This window comes from Austrofundulus limnaeus, unplaced genomic scaffold, assembly GCF_001266775.1.
Source record: "Austrofundulus limnaeus strain Quisiro unplaced genomic scaffold, Austrofundulus_limnaeus-1.0 Scaffold349, whole genome shotgun sequence".
In the NCBI taxonomy this organism is placed as follows: domain Eukaryota; kingdom Metazoa; phylum Chordata; class Actinopteri; order Cyprinodontiformes; family Rivulidae; genus Austrofundulus; species Austrofundulus limnaeus.
In genome coordinates, this window is record NW_013952751.1 from 209,291 (window position 1) to 235,578 (window position 26,288).

Consider the following 26,288-nt stretch of genomic DNA (forward strand, 5'->3'; position numbering starts at 1 on the left):
GGAGAGGGAGAGAGAGAGGGAGAGGGAGAGAGAGAGAGTGGAGTGGGGGAGAAAACAACAACAACAACAGCAGCACAACAACAAACCAAAGCGAAAGGAGACGAGCAGGAGGAGAATGTGAGAAGCGCTGGATGCGGACAGTGTGTGCGGCTGGAGCTGGCTACACTGCCTTTTGAAAGGGTGCGCGTGTGTGTTTGTGTGCGTGTGTGTGTGTGTTTGTGTGCGTGTGTGGGGTGGGCTGGTGGGGTGGAGCAGGCCTAGGCTCTTGTTGCACCTGTCCCTCTCCGTCTCTTGCGGCCAGGCGCAGTTTGGGCGACGCTCCTTTTTATTTATCTCGCACTCACACGCGCCCGCGCGTGCTCCCACTCTCACACAGTCAGAGCACAGACAGGCAGGCAGGCAGGCAGGCAGGCAGGCAGGCAGGCAGGCAACATGACTTCATCCTACAATCTGGATTTTCTGCCCGATATGATGGTGGAGAGCCGCCTGCTCGTTCCCGGAGACAGAATGTAAGTTGGCTTCTTTTTCTCTCTCTCTTCCTGAAAAGCAGCTGTCCGGTGTGGAAATGCGGCTCCTCTGCTAAAAACCACCCTCAGGTCTATAATAAGCACTACTGCCTGTGGGTTTAAGGGTATTTGMGTTAGTTGGGCTTGCTTGGATTCAGATCCGTGGATAAATCGCGCGGCGGACAGACAGGAGCGCCCGGAGCTGGTATCAGCTCAGACAGGGTGGTGATGAATGAGCGCCATTATGGGGGGGGGATTAATGTGAATACACCTTATCTTTATGAGGCTGTAATATCTGCTGGATGGCGTCAGAAATAAATAAGAACTGTTTGCTCCACTCTTGGAACGCACGGCGCAWATGGACGCGCGGCTGCCGCCCATCAGCACCGTCGCTCCGGCTCTGTTTGCCGGACTGGACGCGGTGCATTCGGGACCGTGCAGCCAAAGATGAGAGAAATGGGGGKAGAGAGGAGAAGAAGAGGGGGAAAAAATACTCAGAGTGTTGGATGATCACAGTCACATGAGGCTGATTTCACTCCAGGCGCGTTCACGCCCTCCTTCCATGTTATTCTCCTCACTTTGAGCTCCCGCTTTGGGCTGAAACGCATCTGCAGGAGCAGCAGAACAAGCAGGAATGCGTGCATGACTGCTATCCCGTGTGTCTTTAATAGGATTTTTTGCTGTAATTGTGTTTAAACTGGTATTTCTGCAGCAGGGACAAAGGGAGGTTTTCATCCAGACATCATGTGGTGTGTGTCCCCCTCCCCGCTTCATGTCCCACTTGTGTCTCCTCAGCTAAGGGCTCCTGTTTGTTGATTGATCTGTTTCTTTTTATTCCTCAGCATCTAAAATATTCTCTAAATTCTCTTCTTCTGCTCATCCTGTTTGACTTCAGGCGGTAAATCATGTATAAGCATAAAAAAACTCATTAAAGCTCCAAGATCATAGATAAGCTATAGCAGACATGTACAATAAACTCCAAATAGAAGGAAATGAAATTAATTCATGGCATCCATCACATTATGGAAATCTTGTTGAAACATCCTGGCTACTTGCATCTCAAAGATAAGAAACAGGAATAGTTTGTATATTTTAGACAGAGACGTTGGTCTGAAAGAACATCTTTGTTAAATGAAAACAATAAATTGGGGTTAAGGTCTCAGTATTTCACAACCAGACACTGCTGCTTTCAAACTGTTTCTACGACAGTTCAGGACATGTCACCAAAACGTTTAGTATGTCGACCAAACCTTAAAGGACCCTCATGACCCTCAAGAGGGTAGGGAAGGAACGATTTGCATTTGAGCTCAACACCTCAAGTAAAAGAAGCTCAAGCTTGAATCTTGGACTTCTGACCAGAACCCAGAAGTTGAAGCAGGAATGGGATCGGCCTTCTCTGCAGGCTGGTTGCAGTGCAAGTTTTAAGTCCCAGCCCCTCTTTGTAAACACAAGGAAATCAAGAATCAAGAAYCGTTTATTGTCATTCATACACAACATCAAGATGTAATGCACAACGAAATTTGMAGTTTTGAACATCCRTCCGGAGAAACACACACACATGACAGACACGGGGGAACGAATGTCCAGGTCAGTTTAGAATACACACACACACATAGGAAGGATGAGTTAAGAAAAGAGCTTTGATCCTGTGTTTAATAGAAAAAACAGAAAACACACGAGCATCGCACAAAAAAACTACTCTGCAAATAGGAGCAGAGGCAGCTGAGCAGGGAGGGTGGGGGGAGAGCAAATATGGATGGGGGAAGGGGTTGCAGAGGAACCGGTGACATCAAGGACAAAGTGCAGGGACCAATCAGAGACCTCCAGAGTCTAACCAGTTGTTATCAATCGAACACAGTTCACCAGAGTTGAGTTCTCTGTTCAGAGTTCAGTTCTCTGTTCCAACCAACGTGGCCTCGGACACAGGTGGGGGATGGGGAGAAGGAGGGKGGAGAATCAAGGCTTCCACCCAGGGAGTTTTAGCAGCCTTTGACCAAGGTCACATCTGTGGGGATCCAATGATGGAATAAATTCTTTAGAGCAACAACAGACTTCTTTCCTCTKCTGCTTTAAAGTCTTAACTGTGCCTCTGTGTTGTGAAAATGCCAATATTCCAGATTAGTTCCCATCTCGCCTCTCCCGTATTAACTTCACCCAGATGTTGCCCTCACTCCTCGCGCCGCTGGGCTGCGATCCTAGTTAGAACCACATCCAGTTTGCGATTCAACTCTCCCACCATTTGAGTCTGTGTGTTCACCGTACGAGAGATTCCATCCATGGACACAGACAGCTTCTCACAGTACGGAATCGCCGTCAGTGCCATTCTCATTTTCCGATAAACCAGAACTCCTCTACAGCCGATCAACAGGAATCCGATTATCATAAATCTAAATATGAAAACATCTTCGACATCCTCAACGGAAAGAGGTGCCAGGCAGATCAGGTTCCAACCCCCCCAGCTGGCTGTAACTCGCCCGGCAGTCACAGTTCCACTGGGACAAGAGCTCTCCCCGCGCTCTAATCTCAGAGTGGAAAAATTGTATCAATTGCACTCAGAGACCAGTTGACCAGATCCATAGTTCTTTTGTTGTCGAAGGATAAGTAAAAGAAAGGCTTTATCCGGCAGCGAAGCAGGGAAATGGAGGGAGGTGCGGGAGAAAGAGCAAAAGCGTCCGACTCCTCTGAAGGCCAAGCAGAAAAAAAACCCCATATTTACCTCAGAAATCTTTTCAGGTGTCGACTCTTGTTGATTCACATCATTGTTAAATAGTTTGTGAAAATGTGTGTTGTTCTTACATACCTAGCTGTAATTAATCAGTATTTCGTTGAAAGAAAATTTATGTAGTACTAAGATATATGCGAGGAAGTAGGCAGGACATAATGCCCACATGACTCTGGTTCCAAATTAAAACATGGCGGGTTTTTTAATCCAGGTTCTATCAGCTTTACGTCCCAACAAGAGAAGGTGGTGACATTTGATCTAAAATATTTTAAAAATGTATGATTTCAGCTTACTATCATTATTTGGATAACGTATGATGTGTTCCAGTTGCAGTGGAACTTGAAAGTGTAAAGTCAGACTGACATCAGTTCTGAGTTAAAAGCGTTCCAGTTTCAAGCTTGTCAGAATGTCGGACAAAAGCATTTCTATTTCTTGCTCTGATAGAATAATGTAATAATAAGACTTACAAGAATAGTGCTCTATGCACCATTTTGAGTGCACAAACATTACAACACATCACCTAATGATCAATATAAAGTATTACAAGTTCGACTGACTTAATGTAAAGWACGTAAATAACACAGAAGGTGCTAAAATTGTAAAGGTAAATAATTGATGCAAAATGATGATGGTCGTGTTGCACCAACTTCCCAACTCGAAATTATGACATCAGAGGCCGTTGCAGATAAGGTTTCCAACTCAGAAGTCAGAAATTCGAGTACAACTGGAAACTGAAACACATTAAAACCATCACCATCTTGTCCAGTRTACCAAAAAACAACAAAAACACCATAAAGCTCCATTTTATTACTTCCGATTAATCACTCTATAAATATTTAAAGTTCTGTTTTGGAGCTGCTCATTAAAGTGTTAGGAAAAATGCAATTTTACAGTGATATCAGTTTGGTAATCCCTAGAGACTTGCTCTACTATAACAAATCCAACAAAGRAGCCCCAGAATCTGAAGAATTATGTGATAATTTCCTCAACGTGTCTTTGTTTCAGTAAAAATGGTAAAATGACCCACTTATGGAAGAGCAACCTGCTAGGTTTGTGCTAACATCATCAGTCATGTAATTACACTGTGGAAGAAAACGGTGGGAGAATCCCAGCTATGTGTTCATTAGTTTCATATTTTTTAAAAAATACATCAGTTCCACAATTATTCAATGATGAAAGGCCAGGGTGTGCACTTTACCCCTCTGAGTCTCCCTCCATTGACTTTTTGTGTAGTCTATTACCCAGACGCTCTTGTGACGAGACGGTTCTCTCATTAATCAGTGTCATTGCCTCTCGAGGTGTGGGCCGGCGGGGGTGGACGAGGAAGCCATCGCACTTGCAAGCCACCCTTCTCTTTCTCCYGCTGATGTGTTTTGCATCACCAGTTGCGGCTGTAAAGAAAAAAATGTCCCCGGAGTGAAGGATTTATAAATAATGCGTGTCGCTGGGATTAGACAGGCCTATCTGTGCCCTCTTACCCAGCCGGCGAGGAGGCAGACAGGTTTAACCAGATAGCGCTTATGGAAATGACACTTTGCATTTACGTGAACATGCCACTTGCACGCCGCTGTTCAGCTTGTGAGAGGTGCTCTTGGTAATCTTTTGAATTAGCCRTTTGGATCATTGTGTTTAAGTCTGCCATTTTTCAGAGTGGAAGATGTAAGAATTTCCATTTGTGCCAGCTTCTTAACGTGATTTCAACTTACTCTTATTTTCCAGCTTTTAAGGTCATTCTCATAATTTTGCTTCTCACCCATTGACTCTTACAACTGCCAATTTGATAAGTAATAGCCGAGGTAAATCAGTATGAGAGTTAAGCAAAGCTAAGGCCAAATCCCATTTCCTTKTGTTACCCCTAATCCTATATTTGAAGTACTCCTTTTCTTTAAATTTGTTGTCCTAAATAGGAGTGCACCGATTGCAGTTTTCTGTCCGATCATCGATCTTTAAAAAGCCTGACCTGCCGATTCCAATTTTAGCTGATACCGATTTTATTTTTAATAACTRACAAGTCAGGTGTTATAAGGTCACAATAAAACTTCAACATTTCAATCTTATTTTATTAAAAAACCCAGAAMAATACCCTTGAAATGATACAAACTTGTTTTCAGTTGACATGAGGTATTTCTCACAGCAGAGCAAAAGGGGTTAGTGGCTGATTTTCAGACCATTGCGAAGGTAGATAAGATTGGTGGATAAGATCTGCAAGTAACGATCAATCTCCCAAAATCCCAAAAAGTATGTTTTCTTTTAAGCTTTTGACATAACGCTATGTTATGGCAATATTTATTTAACAAAGACAGAAATACGTGGTCCAAGAATGAAGGTACTCCGTGGGATGATCAGCTGAGCTTTATTGCAACAACAGGAAACACAGAGAACAACCTGCCCTGTCTCTGTGCCTCTGCCTCTCTCTGTCACTGTCTCTCCACACTACTCCCTGTGTCTCGAGAGGCCTCATATATATATAAACAAACACCATTATGTCATCTTAGCAAGATTTGATACAAGGTCAATGGAAAACACAAAGATAAACACAAGTGATATCTAAGAATGACTGTTRTTAGCAAATCTTGTTCTGACTTTAATCATTCTATCTGCAGATGAACAGCATGTCATGAAAACTTAGGTCATTAAAGGAGGTTATGAATTACTTGCTTAAACATAAAAGTATTAGTTCCATTACACGCTATATATGCAAAACATAATGCATCAGTCAATATACACATTTCTTGTTGTGAAAATAAAACGATTTAACAGACAAATTTGACAATATTCCTTTTTTAGGACAGCCTAATATTGATACTAAGTATACGTATATCAAACTAGACATCTTTGAATGTCATACTTTTTAAATGAAAGACAAAAGTTAAATATGCACGTTTTTGGTAGCTTTATCTTTTAAATGCACCCCTAAAACAATCCCTTTAAAGGTCTACATAGCCCTCCCACTTCCTTGGTCTGAACTTGCAAAATGCAGGAGTAGGTCTAAGTGGCAGAGGCAAGGAGTGAAACGAGACTCACTCGAAATGGTTTAAAGTCTCTCTTGAGTCCAGTTAGGGTTCAGTTCAGAGGAGGGAGCGGGGGGTGCTAAAGCGAGAACTTTAGAAAGAAAGAAGCACCACCTCTGCTCCTGACTTTTCCACTCTTACTCCAACTGCAAGGCTCGGACTGGGGTCTGTGTCTGGGAAAAATGTGACCCCTCACCTCCTTTGCCTGTGTGTTGAATCCTCTTCTGTTATGAAACTGTAAGAATCCTTGGGGTCTATCGCATGCCGAGGTTGCAGTGAACCTTTCGAAATAAAGAAATCATTAAASTTCTTAACTGTAGCAAGAACTAAAMGGTAGACTTTTTAAAATAAAWGAAAAAAACAGTAAAGTTTTCAACAAGTCTGGACACATCCGAACATTTACACAAACTAGCCAAACATATAGGCAATAAATTTGTTTTATGACCAGCCTGCACACTTATCTCTTCACTTCTCCACGCCTTGACCCCATTCCAAATGTGAAAGCACACAAATCAGGAAGCCAACAGCTGAAAGGGCTCTGTGACAGACAACATAGGATTCTCATGAGAAATATCTGTGTTAATGTGTGTTTGGGGGCTGGGGCGGGGACAGAGAAACCAGTGGGGTTTTTAAACAAAGGGTGAAGGCTTGACCAATCGAGCAGAAAAAACTGTCACCACTGCTAATGCCTATTTTAATTCGTTCAATTTAAATTTGACCATTGTTATGCAGACCTTGATCCAGATGTCACTTTAGAGGAAATTGCATTCGGATGATCAGAAGAAATACGAAATCAGGCATTCCCTGCGGTGTTTCTGTGGGAAAAGAAAGATAAGGTTTGATGGATCTTTGCAATTTTTTCTAGTAAGGAGCACTGCATGGATTAAAAATGATTTATTAAACAGCCTCACTTTTAAAATGTTGTTACAGTAATGATAATGTAAAATGAAACCTATGGTTTAAATAGAGCAGCTAAGTATTGACGTCTTCTTACTTGGCCGGTATTTTTGTAAGATCCTGACTTTCAGTGATAATCATTTCAGTGTGGATTGATTGCCGATTATATGTGTCGCCAAACAAATATTACACCAAACCATTTATCTAGACGGGGATAAGACCCGCTGGCAACTCTTGGCACATAAAGTTGATCAAACTGATACAGCAGACTTATCTTAAGAGTGGAAGAAAAAGTAAAGAGAGATCAGCAGAGGTAGCAGGGAGAAAATTGACATTGGCAGATTCAAGGAGAAGACATACGGAGAAAAAGGCGTGAAAGAAAAAAGAGGAGTGATAGCTTGACAGTGTACAACTCCCTGGACAGACATGAGGTTATATTTGAATTGTGACTTATCCCATGCAGAGATGAAGGGAGGAAGAAAAGACAACCAGTAGAGTTTGAGTTTTTTATTATTTCTAATGAGGAGAAAATAAAAAATAATAAAATCCCCTTCGTCATTTATTTTTATGTTTTTGTTCATAATGTTGTTTAGTTGGGAAATGTATACAGTTTGGGCGATATATGATTTGATGAAGTCGTCTTCATGCATCGCCAGCTGCAACATTGTTTCATCCTGCTTTCTGTATGTGTGTGTGTGTGTGTGTGTATGCGCTGTCATAATGATAAATGTCTTCTCTCTGCTGGGGCTCAGGAGCAGTTGTCTAAGGCTGACACCGCTGTGTGGAGGTGGTGATGTATCACGACCGCGTGTCTGAGGTCTATGAGAGGATGTTTGTGGATGGTGGGGGTGTGGTTGGGTATGAGCAGGTGTCCACATGGATACAGAAGGTCACCGAGGCCTGAGGCGGAATTTTCCGCATGTCGTGCTTCGGCTTGCAAACAAGCATTCATTTGCAACAGTTTTTAACACCAAAATTATCTGCCAAATGCACGTTTTTATCAGTGTCAGTTGATTTAATGAAAAGTACATCATGGTTGAGWGGTATCTCCTCTGAGTACTGCTTAGCTTCAAACTGTACTACAATATACAGTACTAAGGTAATATCTCACTAGGCTGAGATTGTTGGCAACAAACTGTGACTGGCATTCATGAGAGGAAAATGTCAAAAATATTTCAGATTTTACAGGGGTTCTCAATAGACTTGGGTGGTCTGACAGCATTGTGGTATTCATCAATATTGAAATATGGTATTTAAAACTTATGACAACATATTAACCCTATGGAGCTTGGTCACATTACCCATTGCTATTCCTATCGCTCTAGCCGGGAAGATATGATTTCTCTTAGACTTTGTTTTAGTTCGTGTTGAAAGTAGACTTCAAACTAAACTATACAGCATTTTTTTAAATTGTGTTGATTGGCTAAATAACTCTCARTACTCTCCTTTCTGATCGAGGCCCAAAGATTTTTGACARGTGGCAAAAAKTYTACAGGAAGRAGAAAATTAAGAGACCCAAATAGTTTGGTGGCGATAGAGAGACATAAAAGCAGGAAAGAGTAACTCATCAYGCCACAGACTAAATACCCCCTATATCCAACCCCTTTCTGTCCTCTCCCGGTAAAAAGATAACATGTCCATATGAAAAAGAATAATATTGCCCAACCAGTTTTCTCACTTGAGACCCATGGCCTTAGAATTTTCAATATGTTTGGAAAAATGTGCATAATACATTGTGTAAAAAACAARTCACAGACATTGCCAGCATTTGGAACTAATAGCAAACCCTTCTCATTTTAATTTCTGTAACTCTAAAGTGCTACAGYTGTCGGTATGCTAACTCCCATCAAAATTTGCCCAACATTTTGCTGGGATTTCATTTAAACATGTCATTCACTTTTATATGGTTAACCTTATTCAAAAAATGATTAAAGATGCAATAGATCAGTTGTATTCTGTCATGAATAATGCATCACCAAAAAAATAGCTAATAAAAAAATACACATAAATGGCAGTTACAAAAGGTTTATAACTTTAATGTGAAGTTCTGAGTCCACATCACTGGTAAAGGGTATTTGCTATGACCAACCAGTTTACTGGCCTTTTCAAGTTCACACAGGTGACAGTAGGCTGCAAACTCTTCGGCTAAAGACCCGATCTGAAGGTGTGCATGTGGTGCACACAAATGAAAGCAGGTGTTTTTGTATTTCCGATACCACCGTGAATCACTGGCACACTACAACATTCAGCCTTGCTTTTACTTTTGATTCCAGTGTGTCCTGCTGCCTCCACCAKATTAACCTTGGAACAAACTACCCAGTGGTAACTTTTGGTTTCCACTTCCTTTGAATCTGACATCCTTGTCAGCTCCAAGGGTAGAAAACGGCAGTATGTTTATAGGCCTGTCTCGATAAGCAATAAATCAATCACTTAACAAATTAAAATTAGGTTGATCTATTTAAATGAAGTTGAAAATGTTCATTTGCTTGCTTGTTTTTTTCTTTGTATCTCCCTCTTTTCTACTTCTTAGCATTGAGAAGAGTAAACTCTGGCACTGGGTATTTGCCAGGCTCATGGTCTCTAACTGCTGTAGCATGAAAGCCCTGTAAACAGGCGTTTAACTAGAGGAGTGTCTTTGGTTTTCAAACGCCTTCTTTCATTGGCGACGCCTGAAGCTGCCCTCAGGGCACCATGCCAAACCTTGGCTTTGCCAAGATTTTTTTTTATAAAAATACCACGCAAATATTATTTTATAAATGTAAATTCTGTAAACATCCATAAGCTTCGTAAGAAGGGTGTGGGGTATTGTTTTATTACTTTAAAATGGTCTCCAAACAATATTATTGTTTATCACAATAATTTCTGTGAAAACTTATCRTCCAGCAAAATTTGTTATCGTGACAGGCCTAGATGTGTAAATAAACTGGATTTGATGCATTTTCTATGAGCTCTTTATCAGGCCAAGAAAAAAACAGGCAACACGATGGCTCAGTGGGTAGCACTGACACCTCACAGTAAGAAGGTCCTGGGTTCAATCCCTGGTTCGGATCTAGGGTCTTTCTGTGCTCAGTTTGCATGTTCTCCTCGTGCTTGCATGGGTTTTCTCTGGGTATTCCTGTTTCCCCCACCCCCAAAACATCTACAATAGGTTGCCTTCAGGCCAAGGCCTCCCTTGACAAACATATCTGTGATCTCAGTGGGATTTGGCTGGTTAAAACGCAGTAAATACAAACAGGTTACATTGGTAATGAATAACCTCAACATGCGTATGATACTGTAGAATTATTAAGAAATGGACATCTTTTCTAAAATCCAATTTAGAGAGAAGGTAAATTCTTRTAAAAYAGCAGTCTAAAAATTTGTCGTATCCRAAGAGTTTCCAGATTTTCACTAGATTACTCTCACTGAAGATGAAGGAACAGGAAGGAAGAACCATTCTATCTTCCTCAAGACTGTATATAAGGCAAGAACATGATTGACACAAAGCGTAGAAAAAAACAAACYTCTCATCACTTGTAGATTAAAGGTTTGTTCTCCTGGACTGGACTAAGCCTCGCTGATTCATTGTTTAGAATTCAACAAGTTTAGATCCTGCAGAGCCGTGATGCAGTCTCAGCAAGTTAAATCTGTGCGGTAACTTCTTGAATGGCCGCAAAATAAGTTTTTCGACATTTAGTTAGAAAGCCATGCGGTCCAGAATAAAATTCAGGCAATTTTGAGCACTGTTACCCTTCCTGCTGTTGTCACAAACCATGTCAAAACTCCCAATTAGCTCATTTGGCTCGGAGAAGGAACACATTGGAGGGCACGTTTTATCGTCTCATTAAGTTTGAATTAAAACTAAAATTGAGTAAGACTTTAGCTTACTGTTTAAATGGGAGGTGGCCGTGGAGGAAGAGTTGCAGCCACGCTCAGGGGGACTGTGAACTTCCTGCCCTGACCTTTAACTGCTCCACGCTGGCATCATTTGACACATGTGAGCTGACACACGACGCTGCAGAAAGGAAACATTCAAGAGGCGGTATAGCTGCAGAGAACTGACGTTGCTGGTGTGTTTATTGTGCCTAATATACCTGAACATAAATCTTGTTTAATCTGAGTGTATGTTGTCTCTGATAGCTGATGATCTGCTCATGATTGTCTCATTACAGAGACGTTAGAAGAGAGAGAGCCTCAGCGAGGACTCATCACTCTTGTTTCTTTGTCAGCCATGTTCCCTGCAGAACTTCCTTCCTCTTACCGTATCCATCTCGTCTCTTTCCTTGGACTTTTTTTTCCTTCTATCCAATCAAATCAAACAGATTTTTATTGCTTTAGAATGAGCGTTACTCTCTGCCTTGATTGTTTCACATTATACGAGTGTGCTAGCCTGTAGCTCGTTGGTTGTTCGAGTCAAGTACACGTTTACTCAGCGTACACAGATACGTTCTGACTTTACCTCACGAACCGAGCTGTGCAGAGGAGTACTTTKTGATGTGAATAAGGCTGAGTTATGTCTGTTTACCGAAAGCCGTGTTTCATCACTGGGCCTTGAAACGAATGAATCGTGATTTTTTTTTCTCTTCTTTTTTTTCCCCAGTGCTGCATACACACACACTCCCCTCCACGTAAATACGCAGAAACACACAACACATGACACATAGAAACACATGCAGATGAACACACTTCCCACGTTGTTTACATCGTGCCCCTGGGTTATTGTGACAGGCAAGAAAATAACAGTTTCTCCAAGAAAGCACCGAGATGATCTCGCCTTTTCTCTCTGTTTATGAAAAGCTAATTTTTTTTTCAGCAGCATCCCTTCGTTCTTTTCTGTCACTCGCTTCCTTTCTTCATCTCATTGTAAACAGTCAGGCACTGCATTTGGACTGTGCGGCAGCATTACTCTGCCTTGCCAGAGGGAGAGCTTACCTCGTGCACGTCTCGGTGGATTTCTCTTCCCCTTTTCTCCCCGCCATCCCTCGCTATATCCCTCTTTGGCCTGTATCTTCTCTTCTCTTTCCTCTCCTCCCCCCCCCGTCATTCGAGCGTGCTAAATGCTTTACCTCTGTCAACTCTCGAGTCTGAGAGGAGCTCATTATTGTGGAGAAGGAGAGGAATTTGGGATTAGGCGCAACATTTGTGGACTGAGGCTCTTGTTCGGCTAAAAGAGCCATCAGAATCCAGAGAGGGATAAGCCTACCTGCATTAGTTCACAATAATATTCACTAATTACTCCCATTCAGTGTTTTTCGTGGTTTTTATTGTTTATCGTTTTCCCTGCAAACAGAATCTTTCAGCAAACAGTTTCATTTTAAACACAGCAATGGGCACTCGGCAATTGATAAAAATTATAATTTTCCAATGCCGACTACCTTCAGGGAGTTTTTCTGTCTGTATGCAGTTGAAGAAGCATTTTTAAGCTTTGCTGCTTTACTTTTGGACTTGTCAAAACTCTTAATAGGACAGTATGCTCTTTTAATGGTACTTTAAAAGTATTAGGTAGTATCTAAAATCCTAAAGGTAGTAGTATTGCTAGTATCCAACTGCAAGAATATCACGTTTTTGCAGTTAAGTGTGTACCTAAAACACGGATGGGCAACTTGCATGATGGAGGATGCCACATTTTTTGATGACACTACCAAAGGGCCACAGATTGCTGCACACTTACCCAAATGTAATAAAACTGCCTTTTTTAAATGTTTGTGTATGTATATGTTCATTAAACCAACATACAGTGCAGTAACTCGACATATTTCATGCTCAAATGCTTGTATAACAGTAGTAATCTTGTTGAAAAAAAAATAGACCACACAAAACAAACACTTCAGCAAGCTGAACTTCAGCATGGTTCTGGTAAAACATCACTGTTTCTTATGTATTTGTGACTTCAGTAAACTTCTCATATTTAGTCAAAAAAAAATAAGAAGGTCCTCTGGATGGGTTCTTCTTTAGTGAAACGTTTCGTCTCTCCTCTAACAGACTTCTTCAGTCTGATGATTGATGAGATGATGATTACTGAGATGCATCAGGACTTTCTCATATTTAGCTTTGTGCAACTTGTTGTCATGGTCACTTATAATAAAGTCCTTCACAGCAGATCGAAGCAGAAAAGGTTTCAAGGTTTGCCTTGACATTCTGTGAAAAGTGTCTACTACAGCCTGCTTAGATACTGATAGAACTTTGCTTTTTCTTCCTGTGACCTACAGAGTCCAGCATCATGAATGTTTCAAGAACAATGAGTGAAACCATGCAAGTTTGCTTAGATGAAACTTTAGCTTTACTGWTTTTGTTCTACGGTAGGTTGAAAAAGAAACATACAATCAAATGAATGGTAAAAATGAAAGGGTATATGCAATTATTATCTAACCTTTTGTAGTGCCTAATGTACTAGTATTTTTCCAAACTTAACCAAGTAGTTTTGGTGCATAAATCAAACCAGTAAGAACAACTGAAGAACAGAGATCTCTTTGTTGAAAAAAGGCTTGCATTTGTTCCACAAACCGTCCATAAAATGTTTTTTTTCTGAAAAACAATAAATAAACAAACAAATAAATAAATAAATAAATAAATACAAGAAAGCTGCTTTTTGTGACGCCAGCATGCAGTGTTTTTAACATTGCAATCATTCAGTTGGGTTCTTGAAAAAACAGAAGCACTCCCACCAGCTGATTTTTCACTATTTGTTTACATCGATCTTCATAGATTTGCAGTCGATGTCTCATGCCATTATTACATCTCTACTGGAAGTAGAAGTTTCGGTGTTTAACCAGGCTGCTTCTTAGATTTATCACCTCTCTGTTTTAAATTATAGCCCCAAAACAAGAGATTTTAGTTTCTTGTTTTTCAACTCCATCTGATCACCTAGGCCTTGTGCCCAGAATGATCAGCTTGCATAAGTGCAACTGTTAGATCATGTGAGAGCTGGCCCTGTGACATTAGATGCCTCTGAAACTTCAAGGGTCACATGGCATTTAAAGCTCACTGAAATGTCATCACCACCTGCTAATAGCGAGCACGTCGTGTCCTGCAGCACAAATCAGATTCCTGTATCCAGACATTTTTACGTCCTCCATGTCCGCTTTGTTGGATTTTGTTTACCTCTTTGCTGCTAATTGGCTCTTTTCTGTGGCATCTTTAATTTGTCAAACAGCGCAATCAACACTGAAGTCTTTTTTCTTGCATTCATGGTTGATTAAGTTCAACTAGGTGGCATTCATCAGTGTGTTTGCTCATGCACGTGGCAGCAGTCTGGAGTCGCTTCTGTTTGTCCACAGCCAATCATAATTGTGAATCAAATCATTTTTTTGTTTTCCAAGTGGAAGAAGGGAAAAAAATAGCAGGTACTCCAAAATTTAAAATGGCAAACAGAATCATTTTTGATGACTGTTTGATTGGTGGGTTAAATCATTGTTGTGTATGTTGCCAGAAATGTACACAAAACATTTTTGTCCTTTTTCTCTGCATGATTACACAACATTAACATATCTTCAAATCTTGATGGGAAAAGTTTGAAGGAACTTCAGACAGCTTGTATTTAAGTGCAACCTTGCAGACTCCTGAACCAGATTGTAATCATGGCACAAAAAGGTTTTCATAAGAATGGCCATCATTTTTTTGATTGTTTGTATCTCTGTTTGTGTCTGTTAGCAARATATTTGATGAACCCCTAGGCTAGGCTTGGGCAGTATGGCAGTATTGTGGTATATGTCAATAATAAAAAAAATGGTGACGGTATTTAAAAATATGATGAGAGAAAGAACTCAGCATTCCTTGGTATGAAAAAGATCAATGCTGTCCAACAATACCCTAGATACATTTTATTGAGCTGTTCAGACAGCAAACTGTGGATATACATCTACATCTTATTAGCATTTGGAGTCACCATAATTCAAAATGGCTGCCACAGCCAAGTGATCTTAGGGAACATAAAAAATATCTATAGCTTAGTTGATTTTACTGATACACGTAAAGTGGTAGTTGCTCATGCGAACCGGGCACCAGCCTGCTAAAGCGCAAATCCGTTAATTGTTGACCTAAATATTTCATTTGCGCTTTAGCAGTCTTACTAATTTTTATAATTCATAAGCAGATTTGCACTTTCTAAAATTAAAATGTAGTACCACTAATAACTATTTATCTACCAGTCATCATTATCTTAAACAGCGGAAGGTATGGCTGTCAATGAATCACATCACATGTGATTTATCCAACAGCACCTCTCCCAGATAAACACACCTATTGGGAAGATATACATCCTTGCTAACTGTTGCTTTCGGTCGCGGTTCGGATTTCCCACAATGCTTTGTGTCTGCTTACGTAGCAGGAAGGCAATGTTTAGAACTCCCGGTCCCAGCAAAAACAGTTAAAGTTTGTAATCCATACTAAAATTTTGTATGTATTGATTTATTTTACTTTACAATCGGAGCTCCTTTTTTTTAAAATAAAGTTTAAACGCTGGAGCTCAATACTTGACATACTGTAATTGGTCAAAGCAATCGACCAATGGGGTTAGAGACTCAGAAATGATTTAAAAATGTTATGCTGATGAAGACAGACATCTAGTGGTCAACTGGAGCAACTACACGGAAAACTTTAAAATCCAAGCTCTTATTTTGAAATTCACAGATAGTTTCCTGTACTCCGTGCTTTCGTTTCCCRTCACAAATCAAATCCGTCATGTGCCCAGAATGCATCGCTTCAGTTTTCCAATAAACAKTTTTAAAATTACTTTATTGATGCTTCTTTAATGAAAAATCTACAACAAACAAAAGAAAAAGACMAAAGAAGCAGCCAAACTAGCAATCCTCAATAACTTTTTAATTTTTACACCAGGARCCAAAGGTCTGTTTCAGGAAATCACATCCCCAGCAATTGCCTAAATGCCACGGACATCCGGCCCAGCACTTGATGCCACTCCACTTCACGGTCAACACGGTGTTAGTGTTAGTCTACACTGTAAAATACACTCTAACAAGGTTTTACTTTTGCATAAAACTCATCACAAAGTCGCATAAAAACATTTCATATAACACAAACGCCCATGTGCGCACACACCTACCTTTGTACCGGCTGCTGTGTTAGCCTCCTGCTAGCTTCCTGCTAGCTGTCGTATGAAGGAGGTCTTTCCTCTCCCTGTCTTGCCAGTAAAATGGGATAAATGTACTTTTCCCTTTTGTAACCTCCGTCTTCTCATTTCTGATGCTGGCTCTTGAATATCCTCAGGTTAGAAGTGCCGATTACAAACGCAAGCGTGAGCTTTTAAAGATACGTTTTCCTTGTAATGCTATGATCCACTGCTGTCACCTCCTCATCTAAAGGAAAAAGGAGAAAAACTAACTACTCTATCGTACCTGCTGCTTAGTGGACACAACGGCACACAACAGAACTCACGTTTTATACCAGTAGATCACAGATGCTTTAACTTTTGTGACTTTTTCACGGACTAGTACTAGCAGCAAACGCTAAAAACATAGGCAGTAAGCAGGGAGTGGAAGGGAGGAGCGTGGCAAAAATTTTACCAGAAATACGTCATTAATGACCGTGGCATATAGGCTATTGGCGGTTGTAGGATTAAACTGTAAAAGGGTTCATACACCACTAGTTGGCAGTGTTGTGCATATATTGCACATGAATTATTGCCAGCTAGTAAGTGTTAAATTGAACTTGCGCTTTAAAATTAGCTTCTGCTAGTTTATYTATGGCATAAGCGCTTTTGAAGTTGTGGACCTAAATATTTTCACAAGCGCTTTAGAAATTGCGGAGCTAATTTTTGGAATAGCGCTCCCCACTGCTGCCAGTCACAGTCAAACATTGCCATTAACTGTTGAAGGCTTGACTGTTTGTTAGCAAAATATTTCATGAACCACCAGTATAATGAAATGTTCTAATCATAATCATTCACTTACAGTTGATAGAATACGTCACAACCAGCTAACTTTAGAAAACACAAAAACGTCAAACTGTTTTAGCAGATTATATGTGCCTTGGCTCCGCATGAGAGATTAGCCTGAAATTTCAGAACTTTAGCGTGCTGACACAACAAGACAGAGCAGAACTCACTACTTCCCAAGAATCTATCTTGGCGTTCCTTGTCATTTTGGCTCTCTTCATTTCCATTTCCCYCCCATCTGCAAAACATGCATGCAAGCCCACACATCCATTCACAGCTGYAGAGCTGTCAGGTCTAACTCTGACTTACACAAAGAATGAACTGTAATGCAAAGAGGAGGGCAGGCAGCACAAACAGGATGTCAGAGCGTTGCTGCTCGTCTTGGCCCAACTTTTTTTTTGTTCCTTGTGGAGTACGGTTCAGCTTTTAAAAAAAGCTATTCTCTCTCTTCAACTAAAAAGCAAAATTCAGTTTTGGTGTATTACTTCGTATCGTCTAATAATGTCAATATACAAACCAGGAGCATTAACTAAAAGCTTTCAAGTTGGATGCTAATGCTAGCAGCAGTGCTTTTTATTGAAAAGCGGCAGAAATCAAATTTCACAGCTCCTTTTTTTTGGAGTGTGCTGCAGTTCTCTCATACAACCCAAATTGAAGCATTTAGCCAACAATCCTTGCTCAACCCWGTTCTGACCAACACACTCCAGTGTGTTCTGGCATGAACAACCAACTGTTAATCATTTCTTTTTTGTTTTGTTCTTTCAAATGCCTTCCAGCTTGAGAAAGCTCTGTAGGCCGTGATTCAGCTGAGTTTGAAAACTGATCACAAATAGCATCATTATGCCGGCATCAGTCGATGAATGATCTGTGAAGATCCGTCTTAATCATGCACAGCATTGGCACAGTTCATTGCACGTCTGGCAAATACCGGTGCCAGCACTGGGTTCCTCTTTGGGCAAAGAGTTTTTTTTTTCAGGGGTGGAGCCAGAGGGGTGGCTGGAGTGGAAAGTGCCACCCCTGGCACCTGATTGACCACCCACAATAACCTGACAAGTGGGTGGCAAATTTGGATTTTGTATCTGCATTTGGATCTTGTTAAAGATTGTTCTCTGATACTAATGTAATTTATACRTYTTCAGCTGTGTATACATAAYGGCTGAATTACAGCGCTTTGTAAAATCATTATTAGTGGTTAGTTTAATTTGAGATTAGCATCAACAATCGGCATGTGATCATTCTTAGCTACTCCACAACTAGTTACATGTGGTCATCTTGAATTTTTGATTAGCACTTAGACTTTAGTAAAGATTGTTTTTCTGCTACTTTTACATTAATCTTCAGTTTTATATGTCTAAAAATGGCTGAATAATAAGTTGTTACTAGCATTCAGCATGTTTTTTGGATCATTCTTAGCTACAATCACAGCTTCAGCTCAGTATTTTTTAAAACAGCTCACTTACTGCCATTTGGAATTAGCTGTGRTGGCTAACTTGGATTTTCAAAGCCAGAATGATTTTCTTTATTTGTATGTGGCCCCCTTAAAAACACATTGGCTACCCCTTGCAAAAAAAAGTCTAGTTCTGCCCCTGTTTTTTTTTAATCGAACAATAAATAATTTTCTTAATTTTTCTACGTTGTTAGCTTATACGCGACGATAAATCCAAAAGAATATCTTATTCTAGCAGAAATGCTCTGTAAAGCAGAGCAGTAGGGTCTTCAGAGGGCACCAGGCCTGCAGTCAGCTGCACAATGCTGATAGATGTGTGTGTTTCACAAAGCGAGGTGATCGATGGGAGTTTTGTTGGGAGGAGTGTTCAGGAGTTGCTGTTATTGTGTTTCGGAAAGCTAAAGGGAGACGGGGTCGGGAAGCTGCTGTGGAGAGCTTGACGGGTTTATTGAGAAGCGTGATCTAGTGCACTGCCTCRGGACACTTAGACGTAGTTAGTGAAGGCAACAAAAAGAGGAAAGAAAAAAAACGCGGAGATGCAGTAGAAAGGAGCAGTGTTGATGGTGGTGATTGGATGGAAGTGGAGGAGGTGTGCCTCAGAGGAGAGTTGAGGGGGAGGACATAGAGGCAGGAAGTGATGATTGTGCAGAGATGGGAATAAATGTGTAGATTATCTGTTGATGTTTATCTGCGGCGTCCTCGGGGGGCTTCTGCAGCTATGGCGGTGATCTAATCTGCACCTCTGGAGCACACACATTCCCTCTGAGTGCCCTCGCCACCAATCATCTATTTAAACCGATATAACTCTGCCCTTCAACCAATCCATCCATTCTGCCCACATTTCAGCTTTTTTAATTTATCCTCCCTTTTATAACCAAGAACTCCTTTCATTTCTTAGCTTTGAGTCCTACACTCAACCCAGGTGGCCTCAACTCCTTCCGCAAACCCTTATACACCCCTGCCCATTTACCTGTTCTGCCTTGGGGCTAAAGCAAAAACTGGTGCTGAGCATTTCAGAAAGAAAGTGCTGACCGACGATACTTTGTGCTGATATACAATATCTTTTATCGTTTCAACACATATTGAAAATATATCATAAGTGTCATTAGGGGGAGCGTTATATTCACATCCAAGAATGCAGTTTGCAAGCTGTGCACACAAAAATGACAAAAACAGTTCACAAGAGTTCATGAAGCCTTAGCATGAGCCATTACAGTTTGACCTTTTTGTCCAGAATTGCTCCAAAATGGGAAAAGTTTGACTAAAAGCACAAAGTTTGAAGCTTCCGAAGGGCACTTTATAAGCTAATAAGTGATGTAATAGTCTACAATTTTGTCTGTACAATAAATTATCTCAGAAATATTGCGATAAACAATTATATCAATGATACTATTAAGAGACTATTTTAAACTAATATAATGATCAGTTTTTGGCTTCTGAGAGGTGTAGGATAATAAATGGTAGTCGTGAAATTACAGTGGCAGATATTGTAAATGCACAAAAAGCAACAATAAAAGCATTTAAAAATATAAAGTATGACCACATTTCAATCAAATTTCTAACTCGAAATTAGATTTTCTAATTTTACACGGRAAGTAATTGATTTCCAGTGTTTCCGCTCAGCGTCAGCAGCTCTGTTTGTTGGAAAGTCCTCATCATTTCAGGCATGAGCTCCTCAGATTTGCTAAAATGGGATAACTTGTTCAAACTGATGGATTTGCTCACTGAAGTTGGTGCTGTTTTTTCATGCCTTGCTTGTTTTCTGCACTACTCACTTCGTGTCTTATACCCTATATGCTTTAGTGGGCGATGGTGGTAGAAACGTAGAACACTGGAGTGTTTTAAGGTGTAAAGTAGATGCTGTGTTATATGTAATGAGAGTGTGTGGGCGTTTGGGGGCAGAAAGATCATGAAAATGCTTTTCTATTTTTTTTCTTTTTTACATTAGTTGCTCACCTTCTTTGCATTCACCCCAGGGAGAGTGTAGTGCATTTTCCATATTTAGATGAGTAAACAGGCAGCTATAATAGAGCAGTGGAGCATGCAGAAACCAATACAGTCCCCTGTGTTTACCTCTTTTCTCCCCCTCCTCTGTATTCAGAACAAGCATAGCTAAACTGTGCTGTAGGATTGAGTTCAACAATTTGTGATTTCTYTTTGTCAAAGTGTTTGTGCATTCGCCTTTATCATGTAGGAGYTCCTATCCCCCTGGTGAACTGGCTGGTAGTGGACATATGCAGTCTGTTTTGCACAATGCAGCTTTTAACTGAGGTCGGCGTATTGTATAGGAAACTAAAATAGTCAGGTACGCTACTCAACAGCCAAGTCCATTTTCAAAGAAGTGGGAAAACTGTGATTCTCCACCCTGACACACCAGCACTTAGGTTGGGACTCTATAATTTGCTACTGAGAAGCTGAAACCTGAGGTGTCCTTTGAGTCATTGATTCCTGTTAGCATAAGACTTTTTTTTTGCAACAAGAGGGGACCATGGGCTGGAATAAAACAGGCCCTAACATCTGGTGCACTTTAGCTTCGCTTTAATGGATGTCGCAATACACGTTTGTGCACGGATGTGTAAGCTAAGCACGCCCATGAGCACGGCTGCTCCTCCATGCGTGCGTGTACGTCCAGTGGCGTCTCTCTGCATCCTGTAATAACCTGCCCTCGAGGCTTCTCGCTTCCGATGGGGAGCTGTGGAGGGTGATGTTTTCATGAGCGGATTCAATCCTCCAAACTGCCGCTGATCAAACAGGCCGAATGGCTTTTGGCAGAAAAGGGGGGACCCACCCCCAAAGGCACCGCTGTAAAGGCATTAACGCGTGGAAGGAACCTTAACGGAGCATCGTGGCAATCTCGACTGCCTGGCTCATTTCCCTCAACACAGATCTTTTTTACAGTGTCCCGGAACATTTCCCACCTGAGATGTGTCGTTGTGTGATCTCTCTTCATGTTTGCATGTGTGTGATCAAGACCCCCCTCCTTAAGTAAGCCTAATTTGTATAATTGAAAACAGTCATTTGATGCGTGCTTCAGARATAAGGCAGAGGGGAGCACCACTAACTCAGTGATGCATGAGTTAGCATCTTAGCTAGTTTAGTGCCAGGGCTGTGATGCTATGAAGCAAGGCCGCCTCAAATGAATTATTTAGTTGTTTAAATATAGATGATTATCTGCTCAGGATGGTTGTATTTGGCAGGAAAGTATTGGACTACCTCTTTCCAGCTGTGGTCGGGATATATTTAAATATCTTTTAAACTAGATTTCCGTGCTCGGAAAGTAGGAGCTGTTAAAAACTTAATGAAACAATTAAAAATGCAGTCATGTACCTAAAAACAGCAGTCACATTTGTCCCATTAAAGCTGGTCTTCAGGAAAAAAATCCTCAAACATCTCATTTTTGAGCATTTCTGTGTTATTTTTCTTTGCTAGCGACAATAATTTCAACCCAACTTATGYACTGACTGGTTCGCAGTTAAAGTAGCTTTCTGATAAAAGCGAAAAACCTGTTTTTTTTCAATGAATTGTGCACACATCACTTGTTGTTTTCACACGTTTATTTCTGCACTTTGGAGTCATCTATCAGAGGRGTTGGTGATGCAGTGACAGAACCAACGCTGTGGTCCTCCAAACTGAGAAACTGCAACAAAGTTGAGTCAAGATGGCCTCAGTGATTGTGATCAGGTCATGGAAACAACCTTGGGGTAGCTTTATGCGTACATGGTGCGATATTCCAGCTTTGAGTCGGATCTTAACACAGACACATGAAGCGAGGTGATGGGGCAAAGGCGGGAATTTTTAGACATCTCACGATTCGTTCCAATTCAGAAGACTGTGTTGTAATAATAAAACCATTAATGCATTGTGATGCATCCCTCCTTAGTAGTTTTAGAGCAGAGAATTTGTATTTGTTACCTCTAGTCCTTAATCCGTCTCAGCTTTCTTGTGTCTAGACCTGATAAGTCCAGTTCATTTTATGGAACCGGGTCAATTTGAGTCAGTTACTAAAATAACCCAGTTCACTTTAAGTCGTTCACGCTCCACACCTCAACCCCCTGGAGCCGACAGTGTTGTATAAAGTACCACAAAGTGATACTTGAGTAAAAGTACAAGTATCTTATCAAAAAATTACTTTTGTAAAAGTTAAAGTCTCCTTCAGGAATATTACTTGAGTAAAAGTATGAAAGAATCAGATATTTTTTGTACTTAAGTATTAAAAGTGTAAGTATTGATTTAAAATGAGCAGTTAGATTTCTACTTAAGTACAGTAAAAAAGCATTTGTACTTAGTTACTTTACAACTCTGGGAGCCGAGTTACATTTCCGGGAAGCTATTGAACTGGATGCCGACCAGTGTGAGTTTGATGCATTTCTGGTGATGTTGCTGTTTTTTTTATGTGTTTGCTAACTTGTGGACATCTTTAGTCTGCCCGCAGACGTTCAGGATTTGGTTTAACTTAGACCTCGGATTCTTGGGGCCTGATTCGGTGTGAGGATTCGAACTGTTGACTCRAGTAGATCGGGAACCAATCAGCTTTATTTGCATCTTTTATGTGCAGGCTGTCAAGACTCTGCCCTTCCACACGTGTGAGTTGCACCTTTTGTGTTTAATGTTACGTTATTAAACTGATACAATGTCCACAAATAGATTTTATGCTCCACCTGCATTAAGGGAACGAAGAGTGTTTTGGAAAAGCAGGTAATATTTGTAGAGTGTAGGGAGGTCCAATGGAAAGAAAGCCTCACTTCCTGTTTGGATGATCATGATAAAGTTCAAGATCACCTTCATTCTTTTGCAGGAGTTTTTGGTTGTTGTTTATAGGTGACAGTATGAAGCTGGTACAGAGATAATTTAGCTATTGCAGAAAAAATATAATCAGTTTTCCAGTTTGGAGGTTTAAAACTGTGTCTGTCCAGCAGCCATTTGTCGGATTACGCATGAATCACCATCTGGGGGTTTGTGAACCATAAATCCAATGCTATTAGAAAAAAAAAAAAAGTCCATGTCTTTGTATGTACAGTGTACGGTGTGTTTGTGAGAGCGAACGCAGCCTCAGGGCACATTGTGATGCCATTTTGGACAGCTGCCCTCATTCTGATGTCCCTATCGACTTCCTGGCCTACATGGCCCAGCGCAGTCCTGGTTTCCACTGCAGGTCGATGCGAACGCAGTGCTGAGGGGGCAGCCCGAGGCTCGCTCACAAACTGTTCAACACACACAGTTGCTCACACTTAAAGACTTACAAGCATGGAAACACAATAGCATTCCTATGGGTGAAGAACATTTGTAGAAAGACTTTTAGAGTAGAAAATAGGACAGTGATGCTCTGTTTCTGAAGGACRTTTTTACCCAAATATGTCAGTTTTAGACATCGACTGCTTTTTTTTCCCAGATTTGTTTGGAGTTAAGCTGATAGTGATAGATCATCAAACGATTTCAACCTTGCATATATTTTTATTTATTTTTTGTATGTGTAAAGCAGTTTTTAAGATGCAACCAAAGAGTAAAAAAGCACCTCTGTTTGGTTATGAAAAGGCACCACAAAAAAAAAAGTCTGGTTCAGTCAATGCAATTCACAGCATCTACAGTAGATTCAATCAGTGACCCGGTGTCACAGCAAAAGAAAAAAACAAAACCCCTCTCCAGGATTCACAAACAGCCTTTTCACTGTGTTCAGTTTATTCCCAAAACAGTCATAGCTTTGAAAATAATTCATTAATTTTCAATTTGCCACTAGACCTTCGGAACAAACAGCACAACAACAATGAGTGAAATTAGATTTTTATAGCAAAAACCATATATTGTTTTTAAAGGTAATACAATATTCATCTTCATTCCCAGAGGTTCATACTTTATCTGTAATAACTCCTCTTATTATTGCATTAGAATAAAGATGCACTGCTAATGCAATACTTTGCATGAGTGAAATGAAGAAAAAAAAATTTTTTTATTTTCCAAGTTTGGCCCTTTTTTATATATTTGTTGTAGTGCATAAAATTTGTCTGGTGTCTGTTTTTCTAAAAGCAAATTAAAGTATTTGTTACATCAGTCACTTCATTGTTCAGTGTATGCATGCGYTCCTGTACAACAAAAACTTGAGACATTCAGATTTTTCTTTTGTGTCTGAAATGTACCATTAACTTTCTTGTTCTTCATATAAACTTTGACTTAGTGCTGGAGCGATAAGGCTTCGRAGTATCTTTATATTCCTTCTGGGAATTTTTATTCTGAGCAACAGAGAACCACTTAACGTGAGGAGAACTGACACATCTCAAACACAGCGTGTTCCCACTCGAGTCAGATAGGTGGTTGAGTGCATGCCCACTCATAATTTTGTCATGATTCTTCATTCGGATCAGAATGGCGTGCAGTTCACACCGGGAACCAAGATTTTAGGCACCAAACCAATTTTTTAAAAGGTCCACCTCAGCATGCAGAGTTGGTGAGTGAATGCATTCATTCTGTAGCTCACTTGTAGACCAACACTTAGCATTAATATGCATGAATTAAACTTAGTGTTGCTAATGTAGCTAACGTGTATAGAAGAGCATTGCGTTCACCAAATTTAAAAAAACTTAGACTTGTTTTYGTAATTATGAGATTGGGATCTCAGAATTACGAGATAAGATGTATGTACCAGATGTAATAATAGGAACTCTTGTTTTGAGTTTATTTTCCACCCAGGTGTGTCAGTGTGTGATTTCAAAWGCACGAACGCCCAGACTGACCCCTAATTTACATTACTTGCATTCTGTCTCCTACGCACCCATTGTAATCAATGAGAGTGTTTACACTGGCTGCGCACGGCGGCGCAGGGCCGCGGTGAGCGGACGGTGATCCGTCAAAATTAGAACAGATCCTATTTCTGCCGGACTCCGGAGCTGCGCCGGAGTCAATTTTTAAAGATTACRTGGCACCAACAGGAAAAGAAACAAGCACAACATCCATATTTTCAAAATAAGACACTTTTAGCCTGGATAATTTRTCAGAATAATGTCAAAATTGCAGCTATATTAATAAATATACAGATATATTTCTACACAAATGCTGTCAGAATGTATCATTCTGTTTGGGAAGCAGATGGAAACATGTAGCATGAAGCATATGTGTACACGCACGATACGCGTGGATTTTATTTTAAAATCAGAAGTTTCAGAAAGCCGACCGCGAGACAGTTTCAACATCGATACCAAAAGCCTTTATATCATTGTTTTCAGCTGTGTTTGGAGTTCGTCTTTCACAGAATCAATTACTTTTTCTGTGACTTCCACACTTATCACTGAATTTATCACGCAAACTCCTTCCTGCACGTCTGTCGGAGCGTAGTGGACGTAGTGTAAACTGGACTTGAAACGCACAGCTGCGACCTGYGCACCGCAGCGGAGCGGAGCCGTAACGTAAATTAGGGGTGAGCTGTACGTACAAGTTTACCCACCAGAGTTTAATAMATTTATAACTTTCAGGGTTAAAACAGGACCAAGTGGGTGCTCTTTGTTGATGAACAGGATGTAATGTAACACCGTACAGTTCTTTGAGACACCACTAAGTCAGCCTGGGTGCATTTCAGATGCATTAGATACTTGTAGCGATGAAGCATTCCGTACAGGTGCAATCGATCCTGCAGGATGAGAATGACTTTAAGCAGGTGAGAGTGGGCTTTTCACCTGAACAATCTCAAGGACTTATGATACCTGCGCAATATTAATGCCATCCGCGTAAATAAACTCCATTTCCCAGTGTCTCATACCCAAGAGGAAACAAAAGTCCTCGTCTACTTTTCCTGTAGCGTAGGTCAGCTATGACTGTCATGAGATCAGGATCTCATAATTATGAGATC

The 26,288-nt window shown here is 40.6% G+C and overlaps 1 protein-coding gene across 9 annotated transcripts in view; it reads left to right on the forward strand.

Annotated features, from left to right (window-relative positions):
* celf2 (cugbp, Elav-like family member 2) overlaps positions 1 to 26,288 on the forward strand; it is a 288,250-nt gene that overhangs the window by 96,621 nt on the left and 165,341 nt on the right. The window contains exon 1 of one of the 9 annotated variants that reach the window (XM_014022924.1): positions 433 to 509. The exons of the other annotated variants lie outside the window; for them this stretch is intronic. Within the exon in view, the coding sequence (XP_013878378.1) occupies positions 433 to 509 (77 nt within the window). Of the gene's footprint in view, positions 1 to 432; positions 510 to 26,288 lie in introns of those variants that run through there. 9 annotated transcript variants of the gene reach the window in all.